Below are 15490 nucleotides of genomic sequence, written 5' to 3'. Positions count from 1 at the left end.
CAGATGGATTGCTTAGTTTGACATCAGCCTGGTCTACAGAGTGAGTTCCCAGACAGCCTGGGCTACACAGAGAAACCCTGTCTCATCCCCTCCCCCAAAGATAATTATCTTATAAATGATCAAATGTCTTTCATGTGTCCCAAATTGTGTTTGTCAAGCTAAGAATAAATGTAATTCATTTACAGAGACAAGGCTGGAGGGAGAGACCGACCTATACCTCCCACTGAATAATCTCCTGTCAGTGAAGCCTAAATCACGCACCGCAGAACAATTGTAAGGCAAGCTTCAAGTTTATTTAATATAAAATAATATTAAAAATCAGGTATATTTTAAAAACTGGTTATGAAAATCCGAAAGCTTGAATAAAACGGGTTAAATTACACTACACTTGAGTGGTAGGACACCCCCAAATTTAAGCATCCCCTTTTTCTCAGGTGGGACACAGACCCCATTAGGGTAAATTGCATGTTAGTCTCATTACGGGAGAAAGATTTTCATCGTGGGAAATTATACTTCCAGGGAGTCTGATGCTCCTGTCTCTGGCCGTGTAGGCTGGACCTAGAAACCCTCCTCCCCATCTGTAGGGAAAATGAATGACCCTTCATGTATCACAGAACAGGGGATGACTCTCTTACCCAGCAAAGGATCTTGCAGTCTGCATTGACATCCTGAGTGTCTCCAGCAACATCGAGACAAATAGCAATTACTCTGCCCTCAATGTCTTCCCAGTGGGGATGCTGTGAACAGGGGAAGCCTGTACCAGCCACCTGACTGGCATGGGACCTGCATGCTAGTTCAATTGGCTATGCCCTCTTCTCTGGCTTTCAATTATTCCTCCTAGCTGACAGGCAGTTTACCTGATTCTGTCAGAAGTTCCTCAGAGAGCTTCAAATATTATAAGACAGAGGCTCTGTCTGACTCAGGGCCAGTCAGTCTAACAGGCTCAACTACAGACATTCGTTTAACACTGAGTTATAGGTGTCACCTGGACCCACGATTGCTGGGTCCTGAGGAGGAAGAAACTGTGAAACCTGGAAACCCATTGTAAGGCTTAAGAAATTCAACAATGGACATTTGCTGATAGGGATGGCTCGATTCCTGAGGTGCCACAAGGAGGCAGAGGCAAAAAGAGACCAGTCTGACCTTGCCAGAAGAGACTGTTTATTTCAAACAGCAATGGACAGACATTCTCCTGTGGGAAAGGGGGTGCCTTTGAAGAGGGGGAACACTCGGAGTTTATATAGGGAGCGTTGGAAATGGAGACGTTAAATGTAGCTGCAGGGGCTACCCGCCACTCTGCAGTCTCTCTTTCCTGGAGTTGCTCATCTAGACAAGGCCATTTCAGCTTTAGGAAGGCTTTGTCCTGGCTATTAGGATGCAGGTGATAGAGAGGGTGATGGAGTCAGGTGAAAGTGGTGGGGGGAGGGGCTGGGGTGTCAACACAGGGACACGGGATCTCAGCGAGTCTAAGGGCAACTGAAACCTCCTTGGTCGGGATCTGGCAGAGGTTTATTTCTTCAGGGAATTGTGATGTTCCATTCTCCCTCTGGATTGATGCTAACATCAGACACAATGCTTCCTAAGGTGGTAACCCGGACAGCTCCCTGGGACTGGACTTGGACAAGATTTTACTAGCTCTGCTGTAGCTAAACACAATAGGTTTAATTATTTTTTTTACCTGATTTCTTTAATAATTAAGTCCTGACTATACACCAAATAACAATTGGCCCTTAGAAATAATAAATAAAAATAAACCAAAAGTCCCTGTAGCTGGCTTCATTGGACTCCATGGTCAATGACCTTATTCACAGTCCAGGGGTCTGTTTGTCCTTGTCCTCCTAGGTCTAATGATCAGGCCCTGCCTAATGAACTGATTGTTAATTAACTGATTGTTACTCCTCATAAAAACCAATGATTTAAAAATAACTTAAGTAAATGGATGAGTGAAATGTCAAGACTGTCTTGTCTGGACTCCATTTTGGTCTGCTTAGACATTCCTCAGCCCCTTGCCTTCGCCGCATAGTCTACACTTCGGGGACTTCCGTGACTCTGAGCATAGCCCAGATGCATTAACCAAAATAATTATTGTTTAGAAGGTATAAGTAAAAAATAATTGCTATGTTATGCATGAAATAACTACTACGTTCTGCCAAAAACAAATGTTGCAAGTTTCTTCTGACTCTCATCTAACATTGATTTAACTGTGGTTTGTATCTTGGTATCACTGAGCTTAGGGTACCAAGAGACTCAGAGCCACTCTTGATCACAGCCAAAAATAAAGGACTCATTCCCTTTTAATTGTCTTTATCAGCATGGTTGTCTGTATCTTTCTCAAGTGGATTTATTATAGAAGACAAGCTCACAGTGTGCCTGCCTGGTGCCTGTGGGGGTCAGAAGAGGGTGTTAGATTCCCTGGAACTGGAGTTACAGATGGTTGTGGGTCCTCGTCCTCTGAAAGAGCATCAAGTTAGCTTAGCTGCTGAGTTCTCAGTCCACACGGAATTTACCGTCTTTCATTGTAGACTTTAGCCAGATGTGATCCCAGAACTTAGGAGGTAGAGGGAGGCTGATGTGTGTGAATTCAAGGCCAGCCTAGTCTATAGTGGAAGTTCCAGGACAGTCAAGAAAAAATTGAGAGGCCTTGTCTCAAAATAAATAAATAAATAAAATTAATAAACTAAATAAAACAGACCTTGGAAGTGCTAAGTACATTTAGAAATGAGTTTAGTTTGAATATTTGTTTTGTAGGGCCCAGACAGCTCTGGAAGTTTGGAGTTCCTGGAAATTTTGAATAAGAAACCTTTGGGTGACTGGTTAGACATAAAGGGCAGCCTGTATTCTCCCGCGTAGATGGCTAGCCTGCTGAGACTTCCTCTCCTCCTTCCTCTTCTCTGTCCTTCGTGCTGTGGGTGCTCTCTAATCACAAACCCAGTATATTGCTGAGCCATAGATGCAATATATGTTTGTTCTTATGGAACAAAGAAGGTGTCATGTTATTTTATTGGTCAGTTAATGCCCGGGACGCCCCTTTGCCCAGGAGCCCGAAGCGCAGCGCTGGCCTGGGGAAGGCAGAAGTGAGGGCTGGGCCTTCGTCTATCCAGAGGGGACCCGCCACTCTGTCGCACTCCTACTTCTCGGCATAGCAGTAGGTCCCGTAGGACGCCTGCTGGGGTCGGGGGAAGCCGAAGCTGCGCACCCCGGGGTCAGGTAGACCCCCACAGCGCGGCCGCGGCGTCGTGATGGGGAAGCGAACGCTGCCGTCCGCTAGCCAGCCTCCGTCGCATCGATCCAGCCCGGAGAACTTCCAGGCGGCGTAGAGGTGCCCGACCTTGGCTACTACAGCTCCGCGCCTCCGGCAAGCCGCGTGGGCTTCTGACAGCGTCAGCCGCCCCGGCACGAAGAACACCTGGCCTGGAAATGTGAGTGGGTGACCGGCCGCCCAAAGCAGCTGACGTGGGATGGGGACCCGGCCGCGAAGCTCCGAGAAGCCCTCACAGGACCGTGCGGAGGAAAGTTGACTAGGATGCGCTTGCCCTGACATCAGTCTCTCTGCCTGGCTTCTGACACGGGCCCCGCCCCGGGCCCAGGCCCCGCCCATCTCTTCCTCCTGGCCCCGCCCACGACACAGGGAGCTGACCAGCGCCTGTTTCGCCAACAAATCCAGCTCCTGCCACCTCCTAGGTCCTTTCTCCCCTGCCCGGGAGTCCTTCGTCCTGGCTCTGACCCGGCACGGCCCTTCCTGCAGGCGGAGTCCCCAGGTCGGGCGCCGCCTGCCCGCAGTTGGCTCACCTGCCAGGGCCGAGGTGAAGCAGAAGGCGTCATAGCGGTCGCGGCTGCGGTCCCGGGGCCCGTAGCTGCGGATGCCTGGCCGCCCGTGGCCGCCGCATGGAGCCCGCGCGGTGAGCACAGGGTAACGCACGGAGCCCTCGAGCAACCAGCCGGCGTTGCACCAGTCCAGCCCCTCGGTCCACGCTGGTGGAGGAGGGGGTGGGGAGGACGGGAGTCACCAGCACAAGCCAGACTCTAGCTCCCGCAAGCTCGCCGGGGTCGATGTGCAGCTAGGGGGCCTCCAGCCGGGGATCCGCCGCTCACCCTGGTAGAGTTGGCCGTAAGTGGCCAGGCGTCCGTCCTGCTCTTCACACGCCCGCTTCGCTTCGAAGTAATTGAACTGGTAGCGGCCCCGGCTGGGTTGGTACGGAAACACCACACCTGGGGAGCGGAGAGCTTGGACAGGGCAGCTGGGTGCGGCGGGGAGCGCGGGCAGGGGAGGCCGGCAGAGGTGAGGTGCCCCATACAGTTAGGGAACCTCAGTGCCCGCGCAGGAAAGCTCACCCTCCAGGCGCAGGGTCAGTGCCACGCTCTCGTCCTCGATGCCATTGATGAGCTCGCAGCGGTACCGACCCTCATCCTCCAGACGCACGTTCTTGATGATCAGGGAGGCGTCCAGCCGATGCCCCTTCCGCAAGCTGGCGCGCCCTCCCAGGAGCCCGTAGTCCCGGGCGTGCAGTCCATTGGTAATGAGGATTAGCGTTTCCCTCAGCTCACCGGGCTCCACTTTGCTCCAGCGTACTTTGTAGCTGGGAGGCGAGGTGCCCAGGACGCAGGGCAGTGTGGCCGTGGCCCCACGACGAGAGTGAATGACCTCGTGGATGGGGGGCAGGAGGTAGTGGGGACCCGGATGGGGGGCTGAGCAGAGGGGCCACAGTGGCAGGCTTCTGATCTTCCCTGCCCCAAGTGCCCATTCAGACCTAGTCCCCAGAGGCTCTCCTCAGGCTCAGCCTTACCTCTCCCCACTGATTCTCACTCCCTAGGGACTTTCAACAGCTGCCCTTTTTATTCCTCCATCCCTTGGTCCCCTACCCCAGTGTTCTGGTTGGGGGCTGGGCTACGGTCTTACCCGGGTTCCCCAGAGCTTTGTGAAAGCTGGTGAAGGCCCAGGGGAGAAGGAAGCAGCAGAACGCAGGGAGAGGGATCCGGCTTGGCATGATGGTGTCAGCAAGCACCGTCTGTAGGGCACAGGTGATGGGCACTCCCTAGTACTGAAGGGAAGGACAGGGAGGGGGACAAAGATGAGGGTCAGCTTCTTGTTGGGTGCATGGAGGCATTTGTCAGCTGTAAGCCAACAAGCCTCACCTCACTGATGACAGGTCATCCCAGCCAGCAAGTCCTGACCTAGCATCTTTCTGGGTCCCCCAACCCAGCTACTCCTCAACCCAGCTACTCCCCAGGCCTTCCATTGGAATTTGAATCTCTGTATTCATTTGCCAGCAACACTCTCTACCCCATAACCAAGTTAAATACGATAATAAGATTTGTCCTGCTTGGAAGAGTCTCTCTCTCTCTCTCTCTCTCTCTCTCTCTGTCTCTCTGTCTCTCTCTCTCTCTTGATAAGATAACGTGGAAGCTTCTTCACCTCAAAGCCTCCAGGCTCCAGCCTCCCCTGCAGTCAATGATGGCTCCCCTAACTGACCCCCCACCCCCGACTCTGTACTGGAGTCCAGGCACCCTGGACTTAAGAGGCATCAAATTGGGTCTGACCTCCGGAAGACCTTCCCTCACTCTCCAGTCTGCCTCACTGTGGCATATGAAGTCTCCTGGAGCAAACAGGGAACTTTTTCCTCAGACCCTTATTATTGCCTCAACTACCCGTGCCACTAGGTTTTCCAGAATTACAATACATAACACCATCAAGTTACAAGAACAGTGTAAGCTGCAGCTGTCTGTCTGGGCTCTGGAGTCTCCTCCCCGCCCTACCCTGCCCTACCCTGTTTTTTGTTTTGTTTTTTTTTTTTTTTGTATTGTTTTGTTTTGTTTTAGTTTCTAGTCTTTTTTTTTTTTAAAGATTTATTTATTTATTATATGTAAGTACACTGTAGCTGTCTTCAGACACACCAGAAGAGGGAGTCAGATCTTGTTACAGATGGTTGTGAGCCACCATGTGGTTGCTGGGATTTGAACTAAGGACCTTTGGAAGAGCAGTCGGGTGCTCTTACCTGCTGAGCCATCTCACCAGCCCTTAGTTTCTAGTCTTATTACCTTGAACTTAAAAAAAAAAAAAAAAAACTGGTGGACTGATGACCCCTTGTTTTAATTTTTTTTTTTTTATAGACTGGGCTCTTCCATATGCTAAGTGCACAACCTTAAAGGAGTAGCTTAACCTTAGCTTCAGTGTCTTGGCTAGTAAAGTAATAATTGTAGCATCCTGCAAGTTCAGCAAAAATTAGCTGAATGCATCATATGTTTGTAAAACACTTAAAACAGTGCCTGAGGTGTAACACTTGCTATAGAGCACAGAGTCAGGCCAACCTGTGCTTTGCTGTGAAGTAACAGGAAGCAATTAAAGGAAGAAAACAGAAGTAAAGAAAGGCCTTGAAGAGTATCTACTGCCCTGGGCATTAGATAGACCAATTTGTATCTAAAGAAACAGGTTAGTTACATTAAGAACTTTCCTGCCAGCCTGGCGTGGTGGCGCATGCCTTTAATCCCAGCACTCGGGAGGCAGAGGCAGGCGGATTTCTGAGTTTGAGGCCAGCCTGGTCTACAAAGTGAAAAGTTTATAAAAAGTTTATAAAAAGTTTATAAAAAGATCATGCATGATGCTGCACAGCTGGGGTTGCTGCTAGAGAGGTAGAAATCACAGGAAGATGGCTACACAGAGAAACCCTGTCTCAAAAAAAAGAACTTTCCTGCCAGCTGGTGCTAGCCCATGCCTTTATCCCCAGTACTTGGGAAACAGAGCCAGGCAGGCAGCCTTGTCTACAGAGAGAATCCCTGTGCTACACAGACAATCTCAAAAAACCAACCAAACACAAACAAGACAAGACAAAAACCAAACAAATAAAATCCACCCCACTAAAAACAAAACAAAACACCCTCCCCTTTCCAATAGGGGTCGAAAACACCAATGTTTGGTTCCCAGCACCCAAGTCAGTCACAGTTCCAGAGAATCTGGCACCCTCTTTGGCACCCTCTTCAGGAATCTGAGGGCACCTACTTTCACAGCCACAAACCCACACCAACACACACACACAACTTTAAAAAACTCCCAATAATAAAAATAAAAATGCCAAGTAGTATATGTCTTTAATCCCAGAATTCAAGAGGCAAAGGCAGGTGAATCTCTGTGAGTCTGCGGCCAGCCTGGTTTATATAGAGAGTTCTAGGACAGCCAGGCCTACACAGAGAACCCCTTTCTCAGTTGAAAACAAAGCCTGTGGGACAGGAGTCCACGTGGGACAGGAGTCCACGTGGGACAACCTGGTAACTAAGAGTGATCTTTCTGTTTAGGTGCTGACGAGATAGCTCAGGGTATAAAGATGGCTCCCCCCAAGACGATGACCTGAGTTCATTTCCTAGGTCTCAGATGCTCAGGAGGGAGCCGACTCCCACACCTTGTCCTCTGACTCCATTCACACAAGCATGGCACAAGCACACCACACATAAACACAAAATAAATAAAAATGCAATTAAAAAATGGACTGAGCTACCACGGACATGTTTAAAGTCCAATCTGACTTAGGCACTTTGCTGTATACAGTTCTGACTCCTCTGGCTATCCAGGGAGGCATTGATAAACACCCAGGTACAGTCACAGAGCTATGGAAGGAGGTTCAGCTGGGGTTTGAATCAGATTGGGCTAGCTTGATCTAAGGTTCTGTATTTCAAGAGAAGCACACATATAACATTTCCATACATAGAAAGCCAGCAGCCCATTGCCTACCTGCAAGATGATCTCTCCTCAGAGGCAAAGCGAGCTGTGCTCAGCAGCTTCCTGTCCTGCGGAAGGAAAAAGTTGCAGTGGGGGTGCATTAGGGATCCTGGGGGTTCAAAGCACCCTAAAGTCTCAGGACTGTGGCTCCTCTGACACTGTTCTAGAGAGACTCGTTTCCTGTGTTCAAAGAAGCCAAGGCACAGAGGCCTATGTTCACGCAGCACACTAAGCCAGTCGTGATTGCATCTGTGCCACTTGATGTCCTGGGATCAGGGCAAGACTCCGGTTGGGATGGTGGGGGCGGGGGGCAGAGTAAAGCAATCCCGGCAATTACCTAAAAGAGTGTGGAGAGCGGGCCTTGCTACTTCTGTCCTTAGACCAGGGGTGGGACAGACCAACTGTAAGTACAAGGGTGCTGGGCCAGGAGGGGCGGGGACGAACCCTAAGTGTGAATCCAGCTCTGTATTTTCATATGGATCCCATCCAAACAACAGAATTGCCCTCCCCCACCACCAAAGCCCTCACCTGTGCCCTCTGTGCCAGGCTATATATGGCCTTTCGGAAGAGGCTGTCAAGATGGGAGTCAGATTTTCAGGATGTCCGGCTGCTTCAGGACCCTGACCCTTTCTGTCTGTCTGTCCTTTTCTTTTCTGTCCACACCCTATTAGAAACACAATTTCCCATTGTCCCTGTCTTCTCTCCTATTGTTTGGTAACAGGGGCCCTTTATTCGTCCCTTGGGCAATGGCATGGAAATGTCAACAGCTGGGGATGTGGGATGCAGGACAGGCTGGCACAAACCACCGGAAAAAGGCCTGGGTGGGTGATTGGCTCAGAGCAGAAACTGACATCCAGGAAGAGGATAGGAGAAGGCTGGAATGGGGCACACTCAGTACTCCAAACTCCAGGTTTATAAAAAGATCATGCATGATGCTGCACAGCTGGGGTTGCTGCTAGAGAGGTAGAAATCACAGGAAGATGCTTCTGTCCCTAGGAAGGGACTCCTAGCAAGGAGGGACTACGGAAATTCTCTAGCTATTTTTATTTTATTATTTTAGATGTATGAGTGTGGCTTTTAATTTATAGTGGTGCATGTCTGTGCGCCATGTCTGTAGTGCCTAGAACGGCCAGAAGAGGGCACCAGATACCATGGAACAGAAGTTACAGACCCTGAAAGCTGTAACTTGGGTGCTGAGAATGAAACCTGGGTCCTTTGAAAGAGCAAGTGCTCTTAACACCTGAGCACCATGGGAATCTCTCTAAAATAGTCATCTGATTTCGCAGTTCCTCCTTCCTCTGCACCCATGGATGGACTTTGTTTAAATTTTCAAGATGCTTGGTGGGTAAAAACCACATCCTGGCAGCTGAATTCAATCACCAGACTTATAGTGGAAGGAGAATATGGACTCCCAAAAGTCGTCCTCTGACCTCCACACTGAAACCCAACCTACAGTCCCTCACACACAACAATATCATTTTAAAATTCTGGAGAGGCCACAGATGTGGACCACCACTTGAAATGCTGAAACAGGAGGATTGTCATGAGTTTGAATCTGCCTTGGGCTTCGGAGTGAAACCTTCCTCAAAAAATAAAAAAAGAAAGAAAAAAATAAATAAAAACAGGGCCAGAGGAGTTAAGAGCGCTGGCTGTTTTCCAGGGGGTCTGAGTTCAATTCCCAGCACACACATAGCAGCTCACGGCTGTAACTCTAGTCCCGAGGGATCTGACGCCCTCTTCTGGCCACAGGAGGCACCAGGAACACACATGATGCACAGGCACACACTCAGGAAAACATCCACACATATGAAATAATAAGATATAAAGCTGGGCAGTGGTGGCGCACGCCTTTAATCCCAGCACTTGGGAGGCAGAGACAGGCAGATTTCTGAGTTCGAGGCCAGCCTGGTCTACAAAGTGAGTTCCAGGACAGCCAGGGCTATACAGAGAAACCCTGTCTCAAAAAACCAAACCAAACAAAAGAATATAAAAATAAGGGGCTGGAGAGATGCTCAGCAGTTAAGAGCACTGACTGCTCTTCTAGAGGTTCTGAGTTCAATTCCCAGCAAGGACATGGTGGCTCACAACCATCTGTAATGAAATCTGATGCCCTCTCCTGGGGTGTCTGAAGACAGCTACACTGTACTTACATAAAATAAATAAATGAATAAAAATAAATAAATGTCTGATAGGGAGGATCCTTTGTCTCTCAGGGGAAATTTTCTTTCCTCTGCAGCCTCCCTGGCCTCTCCTCATGCTGAAGTCCATGCCCATAGACCAAGTGACAACTCCTACACATGCACAGAGCTGAGGTGTACACCTGGCATGGTTTTACGTGTTTACAGCATATGGACAGGTGTCCATCAACAATTCAGAGTAAAACTAAGGCTTTGGCTTCTGCCAGTGCAGAGGACCTGCCCCCATATTTAGAAACCCTTGAAGCTTCAATTTTCTCCTTCTTCCCTTCCTCCCTCCCTCCCTCCCTTCCTTCCTTCCTTCCTCCCTCCCTCCCTCCCTTCCTTCCTTCCTTCCTTCCTCCCTTTCTTTTTTAAGATTTTATTAATTTTAGCTGAGAGTGGTGGCACATGCCTTTAATCTCAGATCTCAGAAGGTAGAAGTGGGTAGGTTCTCTTGGAGTCTGAAGCCAGCCTGATCTACGTAGCAAGTTCCAAGACAGACAAGGTTATATAGCAAGGCCCTGGTGTCAGCAAAGCAAAGCAAAACAAAACTTTATTTGTTATTTTTTTAAGATGTATTTATTTATTGTATATGAATACACTGTAGCTGTCTTCAGACACACCAGAAAAGGGCATCAGATCCCAGGATGATTGTGAGCCACCACATGATTGCTGGGATTTGAACTCAGGACCTCTGGAAGAGCAGTCAGCGCTCTTACCCACTGAGCCATCTCTCCAGTCTCTCCAGCTGCTATTTGTTATTTTTAGTCATGCACGTGTCTGAGTATGGGTAAGTGCATGTGAGCTACTGAGGAAGCCAGAAACATCAGGTTCCCCTGGGCTGCAGTTATAAGCAGTTAGGAACTCCTTGATGTGAGTCCTGGGAGCTGAACTCAAGTTCTCTGCATAAATAGTTCAGCCTCCCAACCACTGAGCCTTCTTTCTAGCCCCTTCAGATTGCTCTGAGCCATCTTTTCCTTTGCGGAACAACCCTGCCTGTTAACTTCAGGATTCTAGACTTATCCATTTTTAGAGGAGGGGCCCAGACACTGAGGAGATGAGGAAGAGGATGCTGGGTAAGGCGGGGCTACGACTTACGCTTTTGTTGTTTGTATGCATTATGGGTTTCATTATGTAACCCCGACTGGCCTGGAACTCAATATGTAGACCAGGCTGGCCTCAAACTCACAGAGATGCACCTGCCTCTGCCTCTTGAGTGCTGGGTTTAAAGGCAGTTGACCCCTTTCTTCACTCCCATCCCTTAAACGTGTATTGATGTTTTACTTGCATGTGTGTCTGTGCCTCAGGCGCAGGCATGCCTACTTCCTGCACAGGGTCGGAAGAGTCCATGAGATCCCCTGGACCTGGAGTTACAACCGGTTCTCAGCTTCCATGTGGTTTTGGGACTCGAACTCAGGTCCTCTGGAAGAGCAGCCAGGGCTCTGGACCACTTTTCCTGCCAACCTTCTACTCTTCTTTTGGTCTCCCCTAAGTCTGAGGAACCCCCCAGAATATCATTTGGGCATATATAACAAGGGACCAACTGGGTTATACTCTTCAGGGCCAGGTTGACTGTCCTTTTCTAGGCGACCTCCCCACCTCCCCCACCTCCCTCCCAATCCTGCTGCTAAGCCCCACCCCCACCCCCACCCCTCCTGGAACCTACCGCAGCATCCCTTCTTAGTGAGAGGACAAATAGCTTGCTGTCTCAGGGTCCAGGACGGGCTGATCCCGTGCCTCTGACTGGCTTCCTCCCAAGACAAACAGAGGAGAGAGGAGGGGGAGTCTAGAGCGCTGGGGCCGCGCCTCCTCTGGAGCCTGCTCATTCTTCTTCTCTAGTTGCGCATTGGGTTTCGCCAGAACAGAAGGGCTGAGCTTGGCCAGCTCAGAACTACCTTAGCTGCTAGAGGAGACCTCTGAGGAAGACTGAGGAAAGAGTACGCTGTGAACCGCTGGTGTGTGTACTCAGGCTACTCTCAACTCAGGTCTCCAGATCCTGTGAAGGGGAAGCAGGTGAGTGCTCCCAGGCCTAGCATCTTCCCCAGAGAAGTTTGCTCTCAGGACTTGACTCCCTTTCTGTGGCTTCCGATTTTGTGGCTGTGGTAAAGCCAAGTGTGGTCCCTCCCAGTTTACCACCAGATGGTTGTTTAAGTTGCTGAAAAGACTGATAGGATGCCGCTGCAGGGGGTTGAGAGAGGCAGGGCTCCCATCGGTTTCAGTGACTTTCACACAGCTGCATCCAGGGGCCTCTCTAGGCGGCTGAGTCTTGCCACACTAAGGGGTGAGTCTGAGAATGAGCCAGGAGGACATCACACTTCCACTCAGGGATGCTTAAAAAGTCCTCCCATGAGTTAGGGTGAGGGTTCAAATAGGAAAATGAGAAGGGCAAAGGAGAGGGTCCCGGGGGAACAAAGAGATGTGACATTACTAATTAGCAGCTGAAGGAAGGCAGGAAGGTGGAGAGAAGAAGCTAAAACATAGCGGGATCTCAGTCTCCTGGAGCAGTCGTAGTCTCAGTCGATGTAGAGACCGCTGCCATGACAGGAGACTGCGGCTCCTCTCCATGCAGATGCCCTGTCAGCCTAGAAGTGCTGGCTGGGATTCAGCGACCTGTTCTCCTCTCTGATCTCATTATTTGGAACCCTTGAGTAGGAGTTGCCCAATACCTGCTGAGAATCTAGAACCCAAACTAGTCTGTGGGAGGGAAGACCTGGGGTCGGGTCGGGGGTGTACCTTCTTGATGTCACATTCTCACCCCAACCTAGCAGAGATCCAGAGAGAGGACCAGGAGCTCTTGGGGCTGTTGAAGATTCACCGACTGAATTTTGCTTATGAACAATCATGTCAACCCACCATCTGCTTGCAACTGTCAGTCCACTATTAAGTCGAATTCTTGCTGAACTGCCCCTGTAGATAATTTAAGATCTTGACCTCTCACCCTGTTAACCTGTCTTGTTCTCCTGGGCCTCAGAGCTCAGTTTCTGAAGCTAGGCAGGCCTTAACCTGGAAATCCTCCTGGCTCAGTCTCCTGCATAGCTGAAGTGTACCTGAGACACTATATGCAGCTTCACTTCTCAGGCCCTGGCTGTCTTCCCAGCCTGTTGGTGCACACACCCAGATTCACTGTGGTCAGTCTTAAACCCAGAGGTGAGGTCTGCATGTGTGGTGCCTTCATTCTCACGCCGGATAGAATGGTTAACAGAAACCAGCAGACCCCATCTTACTTCTTCTTTTCTCTACATTCTTCCAAACAGGAGGAACCAACCTCAGCAAATGGGATTGTTTATTTCACAACGGTGAAGGGCAGATGCAGTGGGCATGGCAGCTCACACTCTTGGTTGTCAGCTTAAGTTACATACAAGGTTAACTAAACCCAAGCAGCTGAGCACACCTGTGAGGAATTCTCTTCATCCAATCCAGGAAGACCTGGCTTTGTGCCTGGAGCATCCCCCATGCGACTGCATGGTGGGGGTGGGGTGGGGGATGGGGATGGGGGTCAGTAAAGGGCTTGGAGGTGAAGCACTCGGGAGACAGTTTCAGGGAATGGCTCCTGCTGTATTGCACACGAGCAGCTGTCTATCTTGTGGAAGCCTATCGACTGTGATTGGTTAGCACCTTACCTCAGATTGGACTCATATTGCCAGGGTCTCTGCAGAAGAAGCACACAAACAGGAGACTTGGAGAATGCAGACGCATCAGCAGGCCAGCCAGCACCTACGGATGCTACTTCAGCATTCCATGTTCTGACTCTGGGAATACCCAGGAGCATGGTGTGCCAGGTGTCTCTCTTAGAAGCAATGTGCTCGTAGTCCGACTGCCAGGTCAGGCCTGCATTTTCTCCCACAGAGACCCACCCTAAATCTGCATCTTTTGAAGTGGGAGTATCTACCTTAAATCTGGACCACACCTTCTGGTGGCAAACTCCATAAAGGACATGGAAGAAGGACGCTTTTGCTCTTTGCCTGCTTGCCTTGCTCTTCCCTCATGGCTCTTCCAGCCTACATATACTGAAGACCAGTGGAGACATGCGGACTGAACAAGTACTGGGTTCTTGGACTTTACTTTGGAGACAGCCATTGTCAAACTAGCTGAACCACAGCCTGTAAGCCACTCTAATAAATCAGATATGATTTACTCTTATTCTATCAGTTTTGTTTCTCTAGAGAATCTTGACCAGTACCGTGGGGAAGGACTGTTTGCTGAAGAGGGAAGGAGTTTATATAGTGGGGTTGGAGACCGGGAAGTTAGGGTAGCCGCCGCTGGGGCTATATGTTAGCCTGAAGTTTCTGGAATTGTTTGTTCACGCAAAGTCAGTTGATCTTTAGAAACTGCCTTGCCCCAGCTACCAGGATGCAGCTGATAGCTTGACTGAGCTAAGGCAGTAAGGGGGAGGGGCTAGAGTTTCAACATAAGGCCTTGGTCAGGTCTTCCAGAGTTTGTTCAGGTTTTATTCTAATATACTCCAACTGTTTGGGGAGAGCTTCTTCCTCCTGATCATTCGCGGAGGTCTAGGGGAGGGAGAGTTTTGTAGGCATAGCCTTGATGGTGAGGAGGGTGATTGTCAGGAGAGGTTAGAGTCTGTTGAAGAGGTGGGTCCTCTGGTCGGTTAGCTGGAGGAGAGTTTTAACCTGATTGGCTGTGATGGATTATGCAATTGCCGGCATGCATTCCTGGAGAAACTTTTGAGAAATAATTACCAGTGGGCTGAGTACGTGGTTTGCTTACAGAGTGAAGCTGAGAGGCTGCCCAAGAGGGAGAGGGGGCAGTAGAGGCAGGAGAGACAGTGAGTCTGTAGGTATAGTGATTCAAGGTGTGGTGGTCTGAAGAATTGCCCCACAGGCTCATAAATTTGAATGCTTAGTCATTCAATTAGTCATTGAATGCATAGTCATCAGGGGGTGACACTATTTGAGAAGGATTAGATAGTGTGGCCTGGTTGGAGTAGGTGTGGCCTTTTTGGAGGAAGTTTATGAACCAACCTGACTTCATTTTAAGATTAGAAAACATCTTTGTTACAAGGTCAAAATAAATTCATTCCTATTTTCTGTAAAAATTTAAATTTTGATCATGACTCAACCCATCTTCTGGAATTTGACACGTTCCAAATCCTATACCATGACCTGATAAGATTAGATGTTTTGCCAAATAATTTTAAGATATTCTGCCAAGTTTCTTCATAACCAAAAACCCTTGGAAGTCCCCTAGCCTTGAGGTTTTTTGGTTATAATTTTTTTTTCTACTGTGTTTGAGGCTCTTCTCTTAAACAGGGAGATAGTCTGTCTAATAGAAAATAAAGCTTGCTTAAGTCGACCAAACAATTGGGTTAGTGGTCTTTCCTCTTTCTTAACAGGATTAATGAAGTATGTCACTGGGGGGGGGCGAGCTTTGAGTTTTAAAAAGCCCAAGACAGGCCTAGTGACTTTCCCTCTCTCTTCCTGCTGCCTGTAGATCTGGATGTAGAGCTCTCAGCTCCTTCTCCAGCACCATGTCTGCCTGTGTGCCACCATGCTCCCTGCCATGATGACAATGGACTAAACATCTAAAACTATAGGCAAGCCCTGATTGCATGTTGTTGTTTTTTTGGTTTTGTTTTTTTTTTAAATAA

At 49.2% G+C, this 15490-nt stretch overlaps 1 protein-coding gene across 2 annotated transcripts; it reads right to left on the bottom strand.

Moving 5' to 3' along the window:
* Positions 1-1188: 1188 nt before the first annotated feature.
* On the bottom strand, positions 1189-8326 carry Hapln2 (hyaluronan and proteoglycan link protein 2). 2 transcript variants are annotated; one of them, XM_021158692.3, is made up of 7 exons: positions 8237-8326; positions 7721-7776; positions 4898-5039; positions 4333-4686; positions 4093-4209; positions 3790-3972; positions 1189-3411 (listed from the first exon to the last, which is right to left on the bottom strand). In XM_021158692.3, exons 3-7 carry the CDS (start codon positions 4983-4985, stop codon positions 3128-3130), a joined length of 1026 nt encoding a protein of 341 aa, XP_021014351.1. In that variant the 5' UTR covers positions 4986-5039; positions 7721-7776; positions 8237-8326; the 3' UTR covers positions 1189-3127. The 2 variants fall into 2 exon arrangements, with proteins under 2 accessions (XP_021014351.1, XP_029330760.1); XM_029474900.2 differs by lacking the exon at positions 8237-8326 and adding an exon at positions 8046-8095.
* Between the last annotated feature and the right edge of the window lie 7164 nt (positions 8327-15490).

Source organism: Mus caroli, unplaced genomic scaffold, assembly GCF_978045245.1.
Source record: "Mus caroli unplaced genomic scaffold, Mus_caroli_1 scaffold_3, whole genome shotgun sequence".
In the NCBI taxonomy this organism is placed as follows: Eukaryota; Metazoa; Chordata; class Mammalia; order Rodentia; family Muridae; genus Mus; species Mus caroli.
Note: the sequence above shows the minus strand (reverse complement) of the source record. Positions and strands in the feature narration are given on the sequence as shown.

What these genes read in the sequence shown, in the direction of transcription:
- Hapln2 (XM_021158692.3), bottom strand. Translation starts at nt 4,985, where the DNA reads ATGCCAAGCCGGATCCCTCTCCCTGCGTTCTGCTGCTTCCTTCTCCCC. An exon ending in CAAAGCTCTGGGGAACCCGG is followed by an intron (nt 4,687 to 4,897) that starts GTAAGACCGTAG and finishes CCCTCTGCTCAG; the next exon opens with CCCCCCATCCGGGTCCCCAC. An exon ending in ACTGACCCTGCGCCTGGAGG is followed by an intron (nt 4,210 to 4,332) that starts GTGAGCTTTCCT and finishes TCCGCTCCCCAG; the next exon opens with GTGTGGTGTTTCCGTACCAA.